Source organism: Tauraco erythrolophus, chromosome 11, assembly GCF_009769465.1.
Source record: "Tauraco erythrolophus isolate bTauEry1 chromosome 11, bTauEry1.pri, whole genome shotgun sequence".
NCBI classification, from domain to species: Eukaryota; Metazoa; Chordata; class Aves; order Musophagiformes; family Musophagidae; genus Tauraco; species Tauraco erythrolophus.
In genome coordinates, this window is record NC_141475.1 from 18164034 (window position 1) to 18183533 (window position 19500).

The 19500-nt window shown below is 52.5% G+C and overlaps 1 protein-coding gene across 1 annotated transcript; it reads left to right on the forward strand.

Moving 5' to 3' along the window:
- Window positions 1-9184: 9184 nt before the first annotated feature.
- On the forward strand, window positions 9185-10512 carry SST (somatostatin). The gene is made up of 2 exons (XM_086618621.1): window positions 9185-9322; window positions 10300-10512. Exons 1-2 carry the CDS (start codon window positions 9185-9187, stop codon window positions 10510-10512), a joined length of 351 nt encoding a protein of 116 aa, XP_086474747.1.
- The last annotated feature ends 8988 nt before the right edge of the window (window positions 10513-19500 follow it).

Sequence of the window (19500 nt, forward strand, 5' to 3'; positions counted from 1 at the left end):
TGAGATTGGAGCAAGACTCAAGCTCTGCATCCTGGTGGGAACTGTCCCACTGTGCCACCTCCTTGGTACTTTCTGCATTTACACTGAGTAGCTGGCAGAAATAGGGCAGAGCCTGGGAGAAACCTTGTGCTGACCAGCCCAGGGCTGCTTCCAGATGGCCGGGGAGTTATTTATATTTCCTGGAAACCGATGCAATTGCCAGAATTGCTCAGAGAAGAAGGCTGCCTGCAACTCCTCTTGCTTTCCAGTGCCTGGGGCAGGATGGGGGCTGCCGGTTCAGCTTCCTTGTGCAATGGTTCAGCGGAGCTGGGTCTGTAACACCCTCCAGGAACTCGGTGGCCGATAGCAACGCTGGGCTTTCAGCCATTGTGTGCTGGCTGCGGGCCAGAGCTGAGAAAGCCCGGCTTGAGGGAGTCCCCCAGTAGGGAGAGGAGACACCTTGGTTCATTTGGGTGACTGTGTGGAGCTGGGGGGGTGAAGCCACGGGGTGATGATCCTTTTGGGAAGTGGGGATGCCCAGGGTGCATGCAAGCGCCCTGTGCTCTGTGCAAGAAACCCAGCAGATCTTTGCTGGTGAGGACTCACTAGCTGCAGAAAACCAAACTTTTTGCTCTTGCAAGAAGCTGCTCTGAATTACACAGGCAGGACCAGCTGGAACCAGTGCTGGTGTGGAGCAGGGCCACCGCTCGGCATGGCCCGGGGTGGGGTGTCAGCCACACGGGACTCGTTTCATTTTTAATTTAGTTAATTCATGGATAATTTTGGTGCAGGGCTTGGGGGGTGATTCACAGTGGGGGAACTTGGAAACACCAGCTGGAAGAGGAGGGCCTGGCTGTTCGTAGGGTCCAGAGGAGCTGCAGTGAGGAGGAGTTGGAGGTGAAGAAGAGGATGGGCTTTTCAACACACCAGGGGACAGAGGTGGACATGAGACAACCAAAGCAGCCCTGCGTGGGAGGGAAGCACCAAGAAGGGGGAAAGCTGATTTGCAGCTCTGCTTTGTGGGACCCCCAGCTCCTCTGACTTGGCTCCCAGCAGACCAGATCTACTGGCACATATAGAAGTGCCCCCACCCCCCAGATAAAAAAAAAAAGCAAGGTCTAAGCACTCAGCTGGAGCCAACCTCTCCCTCCTCCTGCTGTTTGATTTGACAGGGCAGGATGGCTGCCTGGCAGCCTGCAGTGAGCACCCGCCTGCTGCGGGGCAGGCTTGTTGTGGGGTGAGGTCCTCTGAGCCCCAAAACCTCTCTTGGTGTCCATCCTCCCAGGGCAGGAGCCTATTTGTCACCCTGCGGGCTGGGTGCACCCCGCTGACTGCTCGGCAGGGCTGAGCCCAGCACGAGCTCACACCAGCTCATTCACGTCAGACACAGGTTTGGGGGGAAAAAAAACACGACAACACATGGGGCATTGCCTGGGCGCTGGGAACAGCAAAAAACCTGCTTTCCCACCTTGCTCCCTCCTGGCTTTCTCTCCCAACCTTTCCCTGGTAGGTTTTTAATTTCAGTAAAGCTTGTTGTCCTCATGACGGAGTTTTGACACGCACACTGTCCTCATTTGACGTACATACTCAAGTTTCTCCCCACTCCGCCATGAGCTGCCTGTCTTTGAGCTCTCTGCCTCTCTGATTAGTGCAGTTGTCACTTTTGGAAGTGGCTGGGCTGGGCTGATAGCCCTGCTTGCCCCGGACGAGCAGGCTGCGTAGCTGCGACCTCTATTTCCCATTGACTCACTCAGCTGCGTTTGCAAAATAAATACAGTATTTTCCTGGATCATGGCTGCCTTTCCTCCTCCTGACCGATTTATTTTTTTTTTAAACAATGATGTCACAGCTTTTCCAGGCAGTTCAGCTGAGGCGATAACAATCGCTCCCTTACTATCCGCGGGGCAGAGGTCTGCGGGCATCTGGCACGGCCAGCCGTGCTGGTGAGCTTTGCTCAGCAGGGACGGTGCTTGCAGAGGCGAGGGAGCCGCCACACACGGGGCTGCCCTGCGTGTGTTTTACGGCTGCAGAGCCCACAAACATCGAGCTGGTCAGGCCTGCCTGGGTCAGTACCGCTGGGTTATTCGCCCTTGGAAAACTCTGCTCCAGATACAGGGCCTGACTCTTGCCAAGCCTCCGAAGAAAGGACAACACCAACCCTTTAAGTTGGAGACTTTCCAGGAAGTTTCCCGGAATGTGTTTGAGCAGCTCCGTTGGTACCCATCTCCCTCTCCTCTCACGTAAAGACCTGCCCAATAGATGTGGTCGAGTTTTCTTTTTCTTCAGATTTCTTTTGCATTGAAAAAAAAAAAAAGCCAACCTCGCCACGCCGTCAGCTCCTTCCCCAGTTTACTTCTCAGCACAGGCTTCGGGAAGGCAGGGCAGAGAAATGGGGACTCAAGTTTCCCGGGGCTGAGCAGGACTCTGGGGGTGCCCACGGTGATGCCGTGAACTGCTGTGCTGAACTTTTTGCCCTCACCGATTTATTCTCTAGTCCTTGGGCCCGGTCTTGGTGCTGAGAAACTCTGCTGAGTAAAAAAATGACACTGAAGTGTGGATGGTTCAAACGAAAGCACCGCAGCCCTGACTTTCCAAAATTCTGTATTCTGGCGGGTCTCCACGAGAGGGCAGGCGGAGACGGAGTTTGAGCAACCAGTCCCCGGAATAAAGACATCGGTCGGGAAAAAAAAATCATAAATTGCAGCTCGACCTGGGACATCTACTCTGCTCTTGTGAGACCCCACCTGCAGTGCTGCATTCAGCTCTGGAGTCCACAGAACAAGAAGGACATGAAGCTGTTGGAGCAGGTCCAGAGGAGGGCCATGAAGACGATCCGAGGGCTGGAGCACCTCTCCTGTGAAGACAGGCTGAGAGAGTTGGGGTTGTTCAGCCTGGAGAAGAGATGGCTCCAGGGAAACTTTCCAGCAGCCTTCCAGTAATTAAAGGGGGCCTACAAGAAAGCTGGAGAGGGACTTTTTACAAGGGCATGTAGTGATAGGACAAGGGGAAATGGCTTAAAACTGAAAGAGAGTAGACTTAGACTAGATATAAGGAAGAAAATTTTTGCAATGAGAGTGGTAAAACACTGGAACAAGTTGCCCAGAGGAGTTGTTTCTGCCCCATCCCTGGAAATGTTCAAGGCCAGGTTGGATGAGGCTTTGAGCAACCTGATCTAGGGGAAGATGTCCCTGCCCATGACAGGGGGGTTGGAACTAGATGGCCTTTAAAGTCTCTTCCAACCCAAACCATTCTGTGATTCTATGATTCTATGATTCTATGATTCTATGATTCTATGATCTGCTGCTGTCAGGGAAAAGTCCTACAACCCAAGGGGAGGTTTGGAGACAGAAGGCAGGTGCTTGCCAGCACCTTGTGCCCAGGGTCTCCCAGTGTGGATCGGCTGCGGGGAATGACCGACTGCAGCCCCGGGTGGCCTGGAGCAGCCTGAGAGCCGTTGCCATCCCAGGGGCAAGATCCTATGTCACTGGGATGCCCGCTGCCTGTTCATGGGGTTGGACCCAAGTGGCCACAGCCATCTGGAGCCTCCTGGCCTGGCCTCTCCGAGCGGGCCAGTGTCACAGCCGGAGCGAAGGGAGGCCCATGCTTTTGCTGTGGAGCTGGTGTTTATATAGAGGAATTATATAGAGAGAGAAAGCAGAGCCTTGTATTGTTTCATGATTTTATGTGTTCATCCATCTGTATCCACCATCTCTTGTCTTATGCTACTAACTCCTCACAACTCAGGCCAGCATCTGTTTATACAGTCCCTAACAGAGCCCCATCCATGGCTCCTGGTAGCATCTACAATCGTACAGGTAAATACCCTGGTACTACTCTTAGCTCATTCTGTTCCCCTTTGCTTCTGCACATGTTTGTGCTGATCTTTCCCCTTGCCTGACTTCAAGGGGGCTGCTTTCCACCCTACAGACGCCGTGGCAGCATCCAAGGAAGCTGAGGCTGGGGATGAATCTCGGGTGGCAGCAACAGAAATCCCAAGCATGGCTCAAGCTCTTAGAGGCATTGGAAAAATTAGGTAGTGGGTTCCCTCCTCTGTGAACCACCACAGCCTGGCTCCCCTCCCACTTTGCTACCTGGAGAAGAAATGCCAGAGGAATGTAATTAATAGCGAGTCTAATTCTTTTGGGTTTGTGCCCAAGTTTTACTATAGAAACAGCATTTTGCCCAGAAACCTCTCAGGGCTGTTGCAAGACCACATACAATCTCGACACTGCCGCTCTGCACATGGACACATGTCCCAGGGACACACAGCCCCAGCCAGCCGGAGTTGTTCTCCCTTACAGAGCTCTTGTTTTTCATTACCGCTCAGGCAGGACCAACTGCTCTTCCTCCGCTCATCTGTATCTCCTGGGGCAGCATCACCCCTCCACAAGCAGAAATTTGCTCTACCAGGTTTTTCGGCAAGCTGTGAGAGCTGCGGGGCTGCGACAGCTTCTTCACTGCCCCACAGCACCAGCTACATGTGCAGAGCCTGAATAAGGAATTTCACAGCCCCAGCTCCCAGATCACAGCTCAACCCTACCAGATTGAGAGCTAGAATGCAAGAAAAAGGGCTTTTTCCTGCTGGTAAGGTAGAGAAATATGGCAAAACTGTCCTGCTTGTGAAAGCAGAGCTGAAAGTATCTGGAGAGCATTTTGTAGGCGACAGCCTGGAATGCGAAGTGCCATGAAATCGGATCTTGCAGCCGCGGTGACAGCAGAGGGCACGCTTTGCTCGTACAGTGCTGAGCGTGCAGCCTGTGCACGCAGGCCCGGGTATTGCCGGACTGCTCTGGAGCTGTGGAGCAAGCTGGGAACGTAAGGGTATGGAAGCAGTCACAGGAATTCAATACAATTCAATCGTCTGCAAAGCCACATGCCCCGCAGCGCTGCGGCAGAAAGGAACAGAATTGCCTTCACCGCAGCTGAGTGGATGATGGATTTATCTGGCTGGGGAATGAGTGTACAAAAATTCAGAGCACACTGATCCCGTAGAGGAGCTGGGGGTGGGGGAACTGGTAAATCAATCTGTAACTTATTTGCCACTTCATGCCTATGCTGGAGTTATAAGGATGTCTGGAGGTCTGCCCTTACCCCTTCCCCAGGAGTCCTCAGTAGAAGACAGTCCGAAGAAGTACAAAGCAGATGGGCTCCCTTTCTCCACTCCCTCATTGCTGATTCCTTCAGGTCGGCACAAGACAGTTTTTTGAACCAAAGCATGTTTTCATTTTCTTTTAAATGGTATTTTTCCTTTAGATTTTCCTTGAAATGAATTGTCAAAACTTTTTGGATGGAGAATATCAGAGTAATTCTCTCAAATAGAATCACAGAATGGTTTGGGTTGGAAAGGACTTTAAAGATCATCTAGTTCCAATTCCCTCTCATGGCAGGGACACCTTCCCCTAGATCAGGTTGCTCAAAGCCTCATCCAACCTGTCCTTGAACACTTCTAGGGTTGGGAATACTACCTGAGATCACCAAGGACTTTGGTCCATTCAAGATTTTATCCATTAACAAGGCTCAGATCTGATGGGAACTCAGTTTCTTGACTTTAAACAGGCTGAGATGTTTCTAGGGGAACCTTCCCACCAAAGCCCTGGCTCTGGTCCTGCCTCCACCAGCCTCACAACCTCAGCCAAATCCCAAGAGGGGAAAAACAGCCAAGGTGGACTTCAGAGCCTTCCTGAGGCTGCTGTGGCTCAGGAGCCAAGTCATCTCCTGACAGGATGCAGGACCAGAAAGAAGAAAACAAGCACACCCTTGCTTTCCTTGGGTAAGTGTATGAAATTTGGTGGGACAAATCCAAGATGTTTCCCTGCAGTAATATTTTGCCTGTTGCTGGAGGACACCACTGTAATTCCTCCAGCCTCCCCCAGGCAGAGTGGGGAGCAGGGGGACAGCCCCCAGCTCCAGTGCTACACAGAGAAGTGGAGTCAGCGCCAACCTAGTCTTCCAAACCTTGCCTCCATGTGGCTGGAAGAGCCACAGTAGCCAGAGCGACCATCAAAACCAGGGATCCCCAACGTGACTGAGGGTCTGTGCTTGCCTGGAACTAGACTGCAGAGGTGACATCTCCACATCTCCAACTGCAGCAACATTGCTCCTAGCCCAAAGCCCTGTTGGGCACTCTTGCTGTGCAGCAGGATATCCTGCACTGCCAAGTGGCCAGGGAGAGTTGGCAGGACAGAGCTGGGGTGGATAGATGTTAAAATGAAAACCAAAGTGCAGGTGAAGACAGTGACTAGCAAGCTCTGGGCTGACAGTTTTTAGTAGGGCTGGACTCACGCACACAGAGGTACTGCAGGTAGCTGGAGAATGGCGAGGTGCTGAGCAGTCTGGGTTTGGGCAGGACATCAAGAATGGCCTCTCAGAAACCCTTAAGTATTCTTAAAGGACTCAGAAACCCTTAAGTCTGCTTTCTTCCCCTTTTTTATGCCAGCATGACCATACTAGCTCCCTAAAAACAGTCCTCCTGGCCCACCCAGAACCCACCAATCTCAGACTGAGCTCTGCACCTCTGCAAAATCCCATTGAATATGTCTGAGTCCTTCGGGCCCCACACAAAGTTGGCAGGAAATGAGAAGGATGGTGAACTCGTCAAGGAGATTGTTCCTGTACTGTGCCAACTCCTACAGCTCCCATCACCGTGTTGGTGTACGGATAGGTCCTAACGGTGCTGAAACGTAGCACAGTTTTCCATCCCATGCAGCAGTCCAAGGCTGCACTCCAGCCCATTGCTGTACCCCGGGAATTACAGACACTAAACTGTTCCCTGCAGCACATCAGTGCAGATCCATAGCTGTGCCAGCTCAAGGAGCTGGGAGCCATTCCTTCCTGCTCAGGACTCACGGGAGTTTCCCAGTGTCCACTTCCGTTTGGGGTGACAAGCTGAATGGCAAGAAGGTGCCAGGCTGGACAGTTGTCAGCTGTGTGAAGTGGCAAAGGACATTAGGTAACAGCTTCCAGTAGCCACAGGGGCATCTGAAATAACCCAGCGCTACCTTCCATTTCCATCTCTGCTCCTCCCCAAAACAGCACCCAAGCAAGCTGCTCTGCCCTGTGCTCTGGGAACCAGGATGAGCTGCTGAGGAGTTGGGGCCCTTTGCAAAGCTGGTCCAGGCTGGCCGTGCAGTGTGGCATGGCTGGGTTGTGCTGTGCCAAGGAAGGGAGCATAGGGGCTGCAAAAACTGTCTATTCCCAGTGTGAGTAAACTGGGAGAGCTCAGCTTGCTGCTACTGGTACAGCTGGGAGAAGTGAGGAAATTACTGTTGCTAGGAGAAACCATCCCTAGGAAATCTCTCTTGAAGGTGAGCAAGAGGGCCAGGATAGGTTTGATGCCCTGGCATCTGCTGCCCTGGCCATTTGCCATGCCCAGGACTGACTCTGCTTCTTTGGCTACAGGAGGAGAGACGTGCTGGTCCAGCTGCTAGTGCAGGGACATGGTAGAGAGGGAATCTCTGGGAGTCACGGCCCTTGAAACCAATCTACTCCTTTTGGGTCCAAATCACTCCTGTTGGCCTTGACAGGAGGCTGTGTCTTGTGCCCAAAGCAAGGGAATATGTCTGAACCAGAACAGGGAATAACTCCTCTCTATCAGTTCCCGCAGAACAACACACTAGAAGACAGACAGGGTCCCAGCAGTGCTGTTCTTGGCCTCGTCCAGGTCAGGCAGCTGGGAAAAAGCTGGCTGGAAAAGCAGCACAAGTTAACCCAACCCACAGGGTCTCCTGGGCTACAAGAGAGGCTTCAGGGTGTCATTTTGCACCATGATTTGGGAAGGACGTAGAGCATGAAGGCTATGTGTGTGCAGGTGACTGATCAAAGGAAGGGAGGCACTATCCAGGGATGGCAGTCTCAGTTCAGCCCAGAGCTCTGCCTGGTCTGGAACCAGTGACCAGCAGCAATTCCTCTTGCCGGACTGCAAAGCAGAGCGGGAAGAGCTTGGTTCATGCCCCATACTCCCACGTGAGCCCCTGCAAACCCAGCCAGCAGCACCAGGGTTGAGGGGAGGAAGAGGCGCATTAATTCAACATGAAACAAAACACCCTTTGGGAGATTTCTGGGGACCTTTGTGCAGTACCTGAATCCTTCTCTCCAAAAGCCTTTGACTTTCCTCAGCTGGAAACTGACATGGGAGAGAGTCCTTCATACCTCTTTTCTGGGTGGTAGCAGAGCCCCTTCCTTGCACATCCTGCTCTGCTCTTGCCAGCTGGGAGACAGGTGAAAAGGCCCATCCTCTGGGGTGACAGGGGCTTGCAGCAGCCATGCCCAGTATGGGCAGCAGCCAGCACCTGGGGACAGGCTGGAGGAGTAGGGGAGACCAACCATCCCAGTGGGACAGACACAGCCCCCATGGGGCCAGCAGGTCCAGTGACCCTGGGATGGAGACAGAGGTCCCTGAAGGCTCAGCTGGGGACCTGCACACCCCAACCAAAGCGCCCATTTGTCACCACTCCCCCGAGCTGCAGAGCCATGGAAGAGTCAGAGCACCTTCCCGGGAAGTTGCCGGCTGCCAGCGAAGCTGTCCGAGCAGCCAGTGGAGCTGGCTGGAGATGGAGGGAGGATCTGGGCAAGGACCGGTGCCGGAGAGCCCTGCAGGGGCCGGGGAGGCAGAAAAGACCCCCGAGGCAGCTCAGCACTCCCACTCCCTGCTGGAGCCGGGGTCAAATCCGCCCTTAAGGGGACCCTTTCCAGCTCCCTGGACTCTGCAGCCGTTTCTTACCCGACGGGGCGGGCAGCCACGCTAGGGCGAGGGGCTTTGGCACCGGGACTGCTGGGGGGGTTAGTGCTCCGGCATGGGGGTCGGGCCCGCGGGGTGGGCGGTGCACAGCCGAGACCCCGCGGAGCTTGTGGTTAGGGAGGAGGGGGCGGACTAGCAGAGTCGGGGGCTCCGGAGGGGTGGTGATTTGGGGAGAAAACGCGCCGGGGGCGGCCGGGGGACGGCCGGAGGGGGGTACTCGAGGGGGCATCGTGGACGCTTGGCCGGCTCCAGGCAGAGCGGAGCATCCCCGGTCCCGGCGCTCCCCGGTGCCGGGCAGGGACCCACCCCCGGCGGCGTGGGGCGAGGGGGGCGCCCCCGCCTTGACGTCAGGAGAAGGGTTTATAAAGGCGGCGGGCGGCGAGGAGATCCCCAACGCCGGAGCCGAGCCGCAGCGGAGCCGTCAGCGCCGACCCGCCGCCGCCTCTCCGCTCCCGACCCGCCGGCGAGATGCTGTCGTGCCGCCTCCAGTGCGCCCTGGCCCTGCTCTCCATCGCCCTGGCCCTCGGCACCGTCTCGGCCGCCCCCTCGGACCCGCGGCTCCGGCAGTTCCTGCAGAAGTCCCTGGCTGCCGCCGCCGGGAAGCAGGTGAGAGCCCAGCGACGGGGCGGCCACCCCGGGCACCCCTCGGCCACCCCGACGGCCCTGCTGCAGACCCCGCTTCTCCTCCAGCGACCTCCCTGATTCCTGTTGCAGACCCTCCATTGCCCCAGCAGAGCCCCGGGCACCCCGTGTCATACCCCAAGCTTCCCTGCTGTAGCTCCCCCACCCCCCCCCCCCCACCCCCAGTACTGACCTCCAATTCATCACCGGACCTCCTCAACGTCCCTGTTTCATACCCGCAGTTCCTTGGTGCAGACCCCGGTTCCCTGACAGATCCTCTGGTTCCCTGACAGGGCTGAGCCAGTGACAGGCTGGGCAGCTAGGAACAGGAAGGGGAGACACCCCCCAGCCCAGCCCAGCCGGGTGCTGGTAGTAGATGAGGAGCAGTCGCTGCCAGGGCAGAGGTTAGAGCCCCTGGTGGAGCTCACCAGGGCTTCTCCAAGGCGCTGAACCAAGGTGCAGCAGGAGGATGTCCTTATCCATGCAAAGGAGCAGCCAGAGCTGGGAGGGACAAGAGGAAAAATCACCCCCTGTGAGAGGGTGACCTGACTCAGGCTTCCTTGTGAGCTGCCCCAAAGACCTTTCCCGTGTCACTTCAGCAGCAGCCTCACAGCCTCCTTTCTGAGTGTGGCACAGTGTGCTGGAGCTGTGGAAGGGGAAGGGAAGGTGATGTGGTGCTCAGATGAGGTCATTCCCTGCCACGGTGAGGACAGCAGACCCTTCCCCACACCAGGCAGATGTCAGCGCTTTTCTGCTCCGCTTTATTTGGTAGATGCAGCTGCTGCGTAGCAGTGGTCGGGCTGGGCTCTTCGGAAAGTCAGGGCTCCTCTGCTCCTCCAGCGTCGTGCATGTCTCTGATCTGGGCACAAAGGTGTCTTAGAGGGACAGAGTTGTGAGCCTCCAAAAGCCAAGGAGTAACCATGGTCTCTCTCTCTCTCTTTTTCTCTCTCTTCTCCCCCAAGGAACTGGCCAAGTACTTTTTGGCAGAACTGCTCTCAGAGCCAAGCCAGACAGAAAATGAAGCCCTGGAGTCTGAGGACTTGTCCCGAGGGGCTGAGCAGGATGAAGTGAGACTGGAGCTGGAGCGCTCGGCTAACTCAAACCCCGCTCTGGCACCCCGGGAACGCAAAGCAGGCTGCAAGAACTTCTTCTGGAAAACTTTCACATCCTGTTAGCTTTTGAAACCCACCTCTTCTCCCCATCCATCCCTGCCGCCTTCCTAGCCCCCCGCCCTGAGCAGAACCTTCACCACAAGAGGCGAAGACTGTAAATACACAATCCACGGTTATGATGAAATTAAACAAACAAGGAAAATTTGAGTTCGATTTCCAGTTGTTTTAATAAAATTTTCTGTTCCAATTGTACATGATTTGCTTGAGTTGTGATTTCTGACTAGTTAATGACATGCACTCTGCAACTCTTTCAGATGTACTATTTTTAATTCTTTGTTGCAATAAAGTTTATGTTTCAAACAGTGATGCTGAGACTTGGTGGTCAATGAGAAAACCTAAGTCACCTCTCAGGCTGTTTGTCTCTGAAATGCTGTCCATCTCAGGGCAGCAGCAGCAAACAGCACCCACCTCCACACACACAGTATCTCTTAAAGTGATTTTTTTTTTTTTTTTTGCCATGGTCTTTCTGAGAGACTTAGAGACACAGTGGTATTTTAGATACCAAATCCGTGTAACTGTGGCTGAGTCAAATCCCCAGCACTAGTACCGCAGTCAGTCTAAAGGATTTACACCCATCACCAGAGACATCCCTATAAACTACAGCTGTACATTACAATTGATGGGGCTCATAAAAGCAGTTCACAGTACAAGTTTACCCCACACATACCCTATTCCTTCCTCAGCCACAAACACTGAAACATTTTCTTACCTGGCATGCTTTATTCCTTGCAACATCCTCGACAAGCACTGCTTCTGGGATTTCTTTGGAAAGTTTGCCTTTGTTCTTCTGCACAGGGGGAGGTTTCGTATCCCTATAAAGCTGGGATGTTAACCCCATGCCTTCAGCCCCTCTTCATGTAACAAACTGGTTACAGCTGTTTTTCTACCCATCATCATTAAAGGCAGTATTAAAAGGTTCAGCAGGGTAGGAGATGGCTTCAGGAAAAAGACGTGCTTCTCTCAATGGAAAATTAATTCTTTGTGCTTTTGCAGAGCCTTTTCTCTTTCTGCCTGTGCTGGTTTGCGACACGCAATTGTGGGTGAGCTGGAGCAGCGGAGCACGCATCCTGCATGGGGGACAGGTGTCACTTTAATGAGAAATTCATCATTCAGGACTGAAGGTAACAAATGTTTTGTAGCCATCATACGTGAAGGAGAGGTGAAAAATGGGGGATCTTAGAGATGTTCATGGGTGGAGGGCTGAGTGCGACCCTGCTGGAGGTGGATTCCCCAGCTAAGGGCATGTTAAGTTGCCTCTGGTCTGTACTTAGCATAGCTCTCTGGGGCATCGTTCCTAATGGCTCGTGGGCTGTTGCCTTTATTCTTGGTCTGTGCCTTCTTTCCCATTGCCCAGGGGGTTGTGAGATTGGAGCTGGGGGCAGGTGAATCCCTCGCCATTGGCACTGCCAGAGTTCCCAATGTGAATCCCAGCCCTGCCACGCTCACCCACCACAGGGCTCGGCTGGGCTGTGCTGGAGCTGGCTGGTGACAGGTGAGGGTAGTGGGGATGTGCATGGGGAGGGGAGCTACTGGTATCGGCCCCTCCAAGCCCAGAGGCAGGACTGGATGCTACTCTCCCGTCCCGGAGCAAGGCACCCACGGCTGCTGCTTGTGCTGCAGGACACCCCTTCTCATCCCCTGGATTTCTATGGCTGGTGCAGCTGTGGAGGGTGCAGGGTTAACTCACCCTTGGGAGGACAGGGCTGGCACTGCTGGGGGGAAGCCTCCAAAAAGAGATTTGAGAAGTGCAGACAATATAGATCGTTTCTCAGCCCCAAAAGCAGACAGGGTGAGAATAGGACCCTGTCTGAAAGTGTGGAGAGAGCAGCGGTCCTAGCTCACGTCTGATTCCTTTGCTGCTGTGCATCATTAAGCGAACAGATTTTAGGGGATTCAGTAAAGCAGAGACCTCGCCATCCCTGGCTGCTCGCTCTTCTCTTGACTGAGGTTCCACTTAGCTTTCAAGCAGCAGCTAATTCTTCAATGCTGAGACAGCCTCAGGACAGTGGCTACAGGAACAGAAAGGGGTGGAAGTGCCGGTGGCTTGAATATTCTTATGCACTGAGTCCGTCTTTCATGGGCTATAAATAGACCACTACTCACCTGAGGTTTTTCCTCTTGGTCACTACGCTCAGCCAGTGCTTCTGAAGGGAGTTTAATCCTGCCAACTGCTGGAGTAAAACTCATCACAAATAGAGATGCAGATGATCCTCAAGCACAAGCAGGAATTAAAGACAGAGTGATTCACGCGCTACACCAGCCTGTTTCAGCAATACAGCTGGCGTCACGTCACGGCAGCTTCTGCAAAGCTTAACGAAGATATACTGGTGGAGGCGTGTGTGAATGTCCTCAGTTCAGAGGCAGAAAGACAAACCTGCTCCTTCCATCATCTCAGGAGCTCCTGGAGCCTGAGGAGATGGCTCCCAGGGCATTAAATACAGTATCACCACTTGTAATTCCCCTGCGGCAGCACCAGCAGTCCCAGGCGCTGGGAGCCGTACAAACATGATGCGAGAGGTGGCCTTGCCCTGCTGAGCTAAAAAGACTAGAAAGACAAAGATTTATTGCTTCTCTTTGGTAGGTGGGAATTATGGGGTAAAGAGATTAAACGGTTATATTTAATCCCTGGTCACACAACCAGAAAATAGTGTCCCAGTCTGGGAAGACTCTTGCTGGGCAAGGTTGAATCTGGGATAAGCACATAGGTATGGTCAGCTCCCACCGGCCAGAACCACTGAAGGAGGGGGCGGTTTTTGAGAGAGGTTTTCAAGCAATGTTCTATGCAGCTCAGAGCCAAGGCTCCATGGAGGAACAGCCTCAGTACAGACCTGGGAGAGGTTAGGGGCTGTGATGACCCACACAGAGCTGATTCATCTCTCCTCTTGCCCTTGGTGTCACGGGCAGACCCAGAGCAATGCCCACTCCAGCAGGTACCTTCAACCTGGTGATTCATCTGAGGCAGAGCAGCGAAATGTCCATGAGGAACCACATAAAACAGCTTGAAACTGCTGTCTGAAGAGTTGCTTCTAATGAAAACCAGAAAAGGTTGTATAAGGCCTGGAAACACACATCCCCCAACGGGAAGTCAGTGATGAGCTGCTCAGCCATCCCCAGCAGCAAACTCTCTGATTAACGATGCTGGGGGGGTCATTCCCTCTAGCTATTCTTTTTATGTGCAGCCGAAATTCGTAAAAAAGGTAAGTCTTCCTTGGCCCAGAAGGCTTGTTGGTGACAGGTAGCCTGAAGCAATCCTACCTGTGGTGCAGACAAAACACTTGTGGGATCCAGATTTCGTAGCCTGGGTCTACTCTGGCACCAGCTAACTCGTTTTGGCTCCCCAGGAAAGAGCAAGAGCTTGGACCCATGGGCACAATCACCCTCCAACCAAAACAGTCTGTAAGATGCTCTTTGTTGCCTTTGCCTTTACTCTGCCTCTGTGGCTCCTAGCAAGCATTACACCATCACTCTGATCCACAGACACTGGCAACATCTCAGATTGCCAGGTCTCTGCTCTCACCACAAAAATCTTCTTCCCTTTCATCCTGCCCAGTCCCAGCACCTCTGAGAAGCACCGGAGCAACCTCCAGCCCCCATATGGGTCAACACCAGGTGTTTGGAAAGAAGCTCTCACTGCTGCAACCAAGTCCTAATTCTCTGAAAGCAAAGCAGAAGGATGTTTATTGACCAGGGTGAGAAAAGCTATACCTAGGCGATAAAAGTATTATGATAAGGGAACAGACTGTACTCTCTGTTCTCTGAACACTTTCTGACTCTTTGACAGCTTCTCACCAGAATAATGCAATAAAACTCAGTTACACTGAGCATTTTCCTCTCCTTTGTCTTTGTTTTATTAGAGTATTATTTGTTACTTTTTGTCAACACCTAATTACACTTCTGAGAATGGCTGTTTGGCGAGATGCTGTGAGTAGCTCTCAGAAGACTTTTTGGACCCCAGTCTCAGAAGACTTAACCCATAAACAACTTGTAGAATACAAAAAAAAAAACAAACAAACAAAAAAGACCCACCACAAAACAACGTCACAAAAAAATCACCAAGTTCCATTTTTCTCATATGTGTAGTACAAATACTAGTTTGTGCCATGAACTAATATTTCCAGCATCATCTGGCAAAGAAACCCACCTGGTCATTCGGTTAACAAAATATATTTAATGAAGGTTTCCAGTATTTCCCATGGAGAGATTCGCTGAGAAAGCATAAAATGATCAGTCAAATCCAGACTTTGTTTATCACCTGGGTTAGGTGCTGGACCAGAGAGAGAGAAGGACTGGGTCCTGCACACCACACCAGAGCATCCCTCCTGCTGCTCTCCACTGCCTGCCTCCCACTCCCATGCAGCTGGCTCTGGCAGCGGGCAGCCTGCTGTGCTCTGTGGTGTGGAGGGAAGAAGCTCTCCTGGCCTCCAGCCCTGGCAAAGCATTCCCAGGAGGTGAGTGGGGAGATGCTCCCGGGCCCTCCCTTGCTAATCCCTCGACCCTTGTTAGAAGGTTCCCCCGGGCACAGAGCAGAAGTGGGTGAATCCCCCACAGCCCAGCAATGAGGTCAGTGCTGCTGTGCCTCATGGTGCAGCGTGTGCTCCCTCACCCAGCTCTGTGTGCTGCCTCGAGGGAAAATCCCTTTTGCTCAGGTCTGAGGTTTAAGGAGGAAAGAGGATCCCCCTGGAAATTGACTGTTCCATTTGCAAGTCTCTTTTGTAAATATTCACTGCTGCCTCTTTTCTCCCTTATTTTATTTCTTGTGCTTGTCAGGGTTTGTCATTCTTTCCGGAGGCTCCAGTACAATATTTCTTTCCCTGTGCCTCTGCTCCCCACGCCAGCTCATTCCCCAGAGGGTGGGATGTGGGGGGGCATTGCTGAGCACCAGCCCGGGAAGGGGGTGCGCCGCAGCCAGCAGAGAGAGCCAAAGAGCACAGATCGTCCTGGTTATGGCCTGGATCTGTATGAGCAGATGCTCAGGATGTGCCAGGGGCTGTCCGAGCTCTGGCTACGAGCCCCCCACAGGGAGGTGGGCTGGAGGCTGGGGTCCTGCAAACAGGGGCTTTCCATGGAGCAGCACCTGCGGGGGCTGGAGCAGTGTGAGGACGCAGGCAGTGCTGCTTCACTGACAAAGATTTTTCCTTCAAACTAAGTGCCTGCTTCTCATTTCTAACTTCTTCTAACCGTTAGAAGAAAGTTAAATAATGTGACAGTAAGTAAACTGTTCTTAGGGCTAAATACCATGGGGTTTATTCTGATGAACCTGTTAGAAATTGCTTCCATGCAAATTTTCTTCCCCCAGCATTTTTTGGTATTGTTCATCATCCAAAACAACTCCTTGTTCATGCAGCTCTTCTGAAACTTCCCAGTCTAAGCAGCAGCGGCAGGGGCAGAGGGAGGAAGGGCTGTGTCCAGCTAAAGGCTCAGGGGCCTGGATGGCCCGTGGTGGTGGCACTTTGGCACAATGTGTGGCAGATACTCTTTCCCAGATGTGAGAGCTCCAGACTGCAGGAGACTGCATCTTCCACAGCTTGAATAAACAGCCCCTGGAGGCAATGGGGCTGGAGGTGATGTTACCTGTGCTGATGTCTTCTCTTCCCATCTGCAAGAAGTGGCCTGGACCTTGGAGTCTCAGACCTCACTGAGGGAAGAGCAGTAGCTGTTTGTGGCAATGGGACACCACCACACTAGTGTGGCTCCCCGTGGACCGTTCCCCACAACAGCAAACAGGAAAATTGGGCTCAAGCAACATGTTTGAACTGGAGCTCTTGGCAGAAGTATATGGAGAAAAGGCGGCGGCTACTCTCCCTGAAACATGCATGTAGCTTTTGGAAAGCAACGAGTGGAAAGAGAGGATTTCCAGCATGGATATCCTTCGGAAGGCTGTCAGGGAGATGAAGAAAAGTGAGAATCAATGCCAAGCCCTGGTGAGGCTGCTGTCAGGAGGATGCAAGGAAACCAAGCTCCAGGTGATGCAAAAGAAACTTTACACCATCACCTTGCTAGCCCAGAAAAGGGACTTCTCCAGAACATCTGCTCAAATTGTCCTGGAAAGCGTGGTGGAAATGGTGGGAGATGTGTTAAGAAGCAACAACGCTCAAGGAGCCCTGACAGCTATAGCAGAGGCGTGTTCATTTCCACCTGGAAAACCTGCCATTCCCCTGCAGCAGCAACACAGCCTGGAGAGCAAGACAGCCCATACAGCCCATGGCAGGCTCCCTGCCAGTCAGCTTCTCTCAAAGGCCATCAGTGATGTCATGCTTCTCCCTCCTTTCCAGGGCTGCACAACAGCCAGCAGAAATAGCACCAGGACCACAGAACTAGCCAGTGCTCCTCCACACACGCACCAATGAGCAGATGACGTGAACCACAACGCCATGAAGAAAAAACTGCAGCAGGAATACCGGGTGAGTTATCTGTGAGCTGGCACCCCAGGTCTACAGTCGCCAGGAGTCGATCCCAGTTTCTGGTTGATGTCTCTGTTGCTGTTGTTCAGAAGAGCAAAGAGGTGGGCAGGTGGTGCTGGGGCACACGTACTCAGCTGTGGAGCATTAAAAGCAGGCACATACCTAGGGAGGTGTCACTCCGGCTTAGGCTGGACTCCTTGGGGTCTTGCTCCCAAGGGTTGCAGGTAAATAGAACGAAGAGCAAATTGCTGCTCTTTCCAAAGCCAAAGAGGAGATAGATCTTAAGACCAGGAGAAGAGCAACCCAGGCAAAGGGAAGATGATCTCCCAGGTTCCCCGTATGCTTCAGGGAACAGTTATAGGGTTTGCTTTATTCCAGAGCTCAAAGTTTTCACGTTTCCATGACACAGCACAACTTTTTAACCCTTTTTTTTAAAAAAAATGGTGGGTGAGACTGATGCCTTGGGTCAAAACTGAACCCAGAGGACACAAATCTGGCCAGGGCACAGGGCAGAGAACCAGTCAGGGTGCTGGACCCTGCCTGGACAACCTCCACCGGGGTCCTTCGGACATGGGATTTTCGAGCAGTCAAAACATTCATGGTTAGTAAAGTATCAGAGCAGCAGTGCCCTGGTTCCCAGCTGGGAGCTGCCTGAAAAGATTGAGGCTTTCAAACAGCATCTCTGCCTCTCTTGCACAGCGACCACCAGTTGCACAATGAGCCTACCAAAGGCAAAGGCTGCAACAGGAAATTCAATAGGGAAAGTGATTTGTGCAAGTTTCTGTTTTCTCTTAGGTGAAACCAATAAGACATAGACTTTCAAACTCACTTCCACTTGTCAAACTGAAAGAGTTTAAGCAGAGTTGCTACGAACAACTGCAGAATGCCAAGGCCTCGTCCCAGCCCGTCCCTTCCATGTAAAACCACCTTGATTTGTCTTTAACACCCCTCTTGCCTGTAAGTTTCTGAAGGTAGGAGTCCTCAGCTTTGTGTCAGGTGTAACAGTAAGCGCTTCAGGGATGCTCACTAAATTACAAGGCTTATTTACTAATAGACCATTCAGTCAATTACAGAAAGCTATTAAGCATTTGTACTCGGGCAGAGCAAGCTAGCTGGCTGGTGAACACAGCAAACCAATATTTTTAATTAAAATAAGAAAAAAGGAATACACAGTCTGATTACTGGCCAACAAGAAAAATACACCCCCGAGATCTCAAAGTGTAATTACCCTTTCCAAATGGCCAAAATGACTTGTTTGCTGCAGACTATGATTCTCTGTAATGCTCCTACAAAGTCATGGCCACCCCCTCCCCTTATCCATTCATCCAGTGCTGTGACTGCCCAGGGGCTGCTCCAGTACCCAAGAAATCAGGCTCTGGTAAGTCCATATCTAGTTTCTGCCTTATTTTCTGGCTGGGTTGCTGGAGGATTCACAATGAGAATACAGCTGAAGCCTCTGCAGTTTCTACTCTTTGGTTGCTCCCTGCTCTGTCCTTGGGATGCCCTTTCTTTTTGTGCTAAAGGACATAAGCTTTGAGGCTGGACTGGAGCTGTGCAGCTGACATGCAACACAATCGGGTGCCTTTTATGTGGCCTTCCAAGAGTAAATTCATATCCACGTTGAGCTGTGAGGTCAGGCGACTGGACACGCTCTTCCAGGAGGTTTCCTTCAATGCCGTGCTCCCTTTCTGCTGGTAGCCAGTGCTCTACGAGAAGCTGCTTTTATAACTTTCCTCCCCACCAAGTCCTAGAAATGCTCTGTACAGATGCACAAACATCATTCCGGCACAGTTACCTAGGAGGGCTTCCCATCTGCTGCCCATCTACTGCCCTGTACTTCAGTCCACAATAGCATTCCCCTTCCAAAAGCCTCTCCGGCAGTGTGCTATCACCAGGCTGTCCTCCTGACCCATGCTGCAGCTGCAGGGCTGCACCTGGCACACTGCTAGAGGAAAAGTCATTAACCAGTAGACAGCACTGATATGCTGAGGCCACACACTATGTCATAGCCAGGGGACACAGGCGGACTCTTCTGTAATGATGAAGGCCTGAGCCATTCCTTAAGAGTTCCAGAGGCTGTAGAAAATTAAGGAAAGTCAAGTGTTTGGAAGCCTCGCAGTATTTGCCAGGCAGGCAGACTATTCATTGTGATGCATCACGCTATCAGAGTGCCTTCAGGTCCCGTGTCAGCAGCCAGAAACCTCCCGTGGTGGGTGCAGCACAAAGTCTGAGGAGTGACAGTCCTTGTCTTGCAGATATTACATGTGATAGGAGATAAGTGCATCAGCAGGGATGCCCTGGAGTCCTACAGGAGCAAGCAGCCTCTTGAATATTCTCAGTACATTCCCATGTGTGCCCCTCAGCACAGCCCTCAAACAGCAATTAGAAGCGTCCTGAATATAAAGATGATGATCTCCAAGTTATCCTTGCTTGCACCTCCTTGCCCCTGGCAGAGAACAGTCTGCAATGTGGTATCATGGTCCAGCATGGTTCTAAGTGCTTCGCCTGGGTTTTACCCGACAGTCACATTTGGGCAGTGTTAAGAAAGAGAGTAAGGCTTAGAATCATCTCATCATCTGAGGCTTTGCAC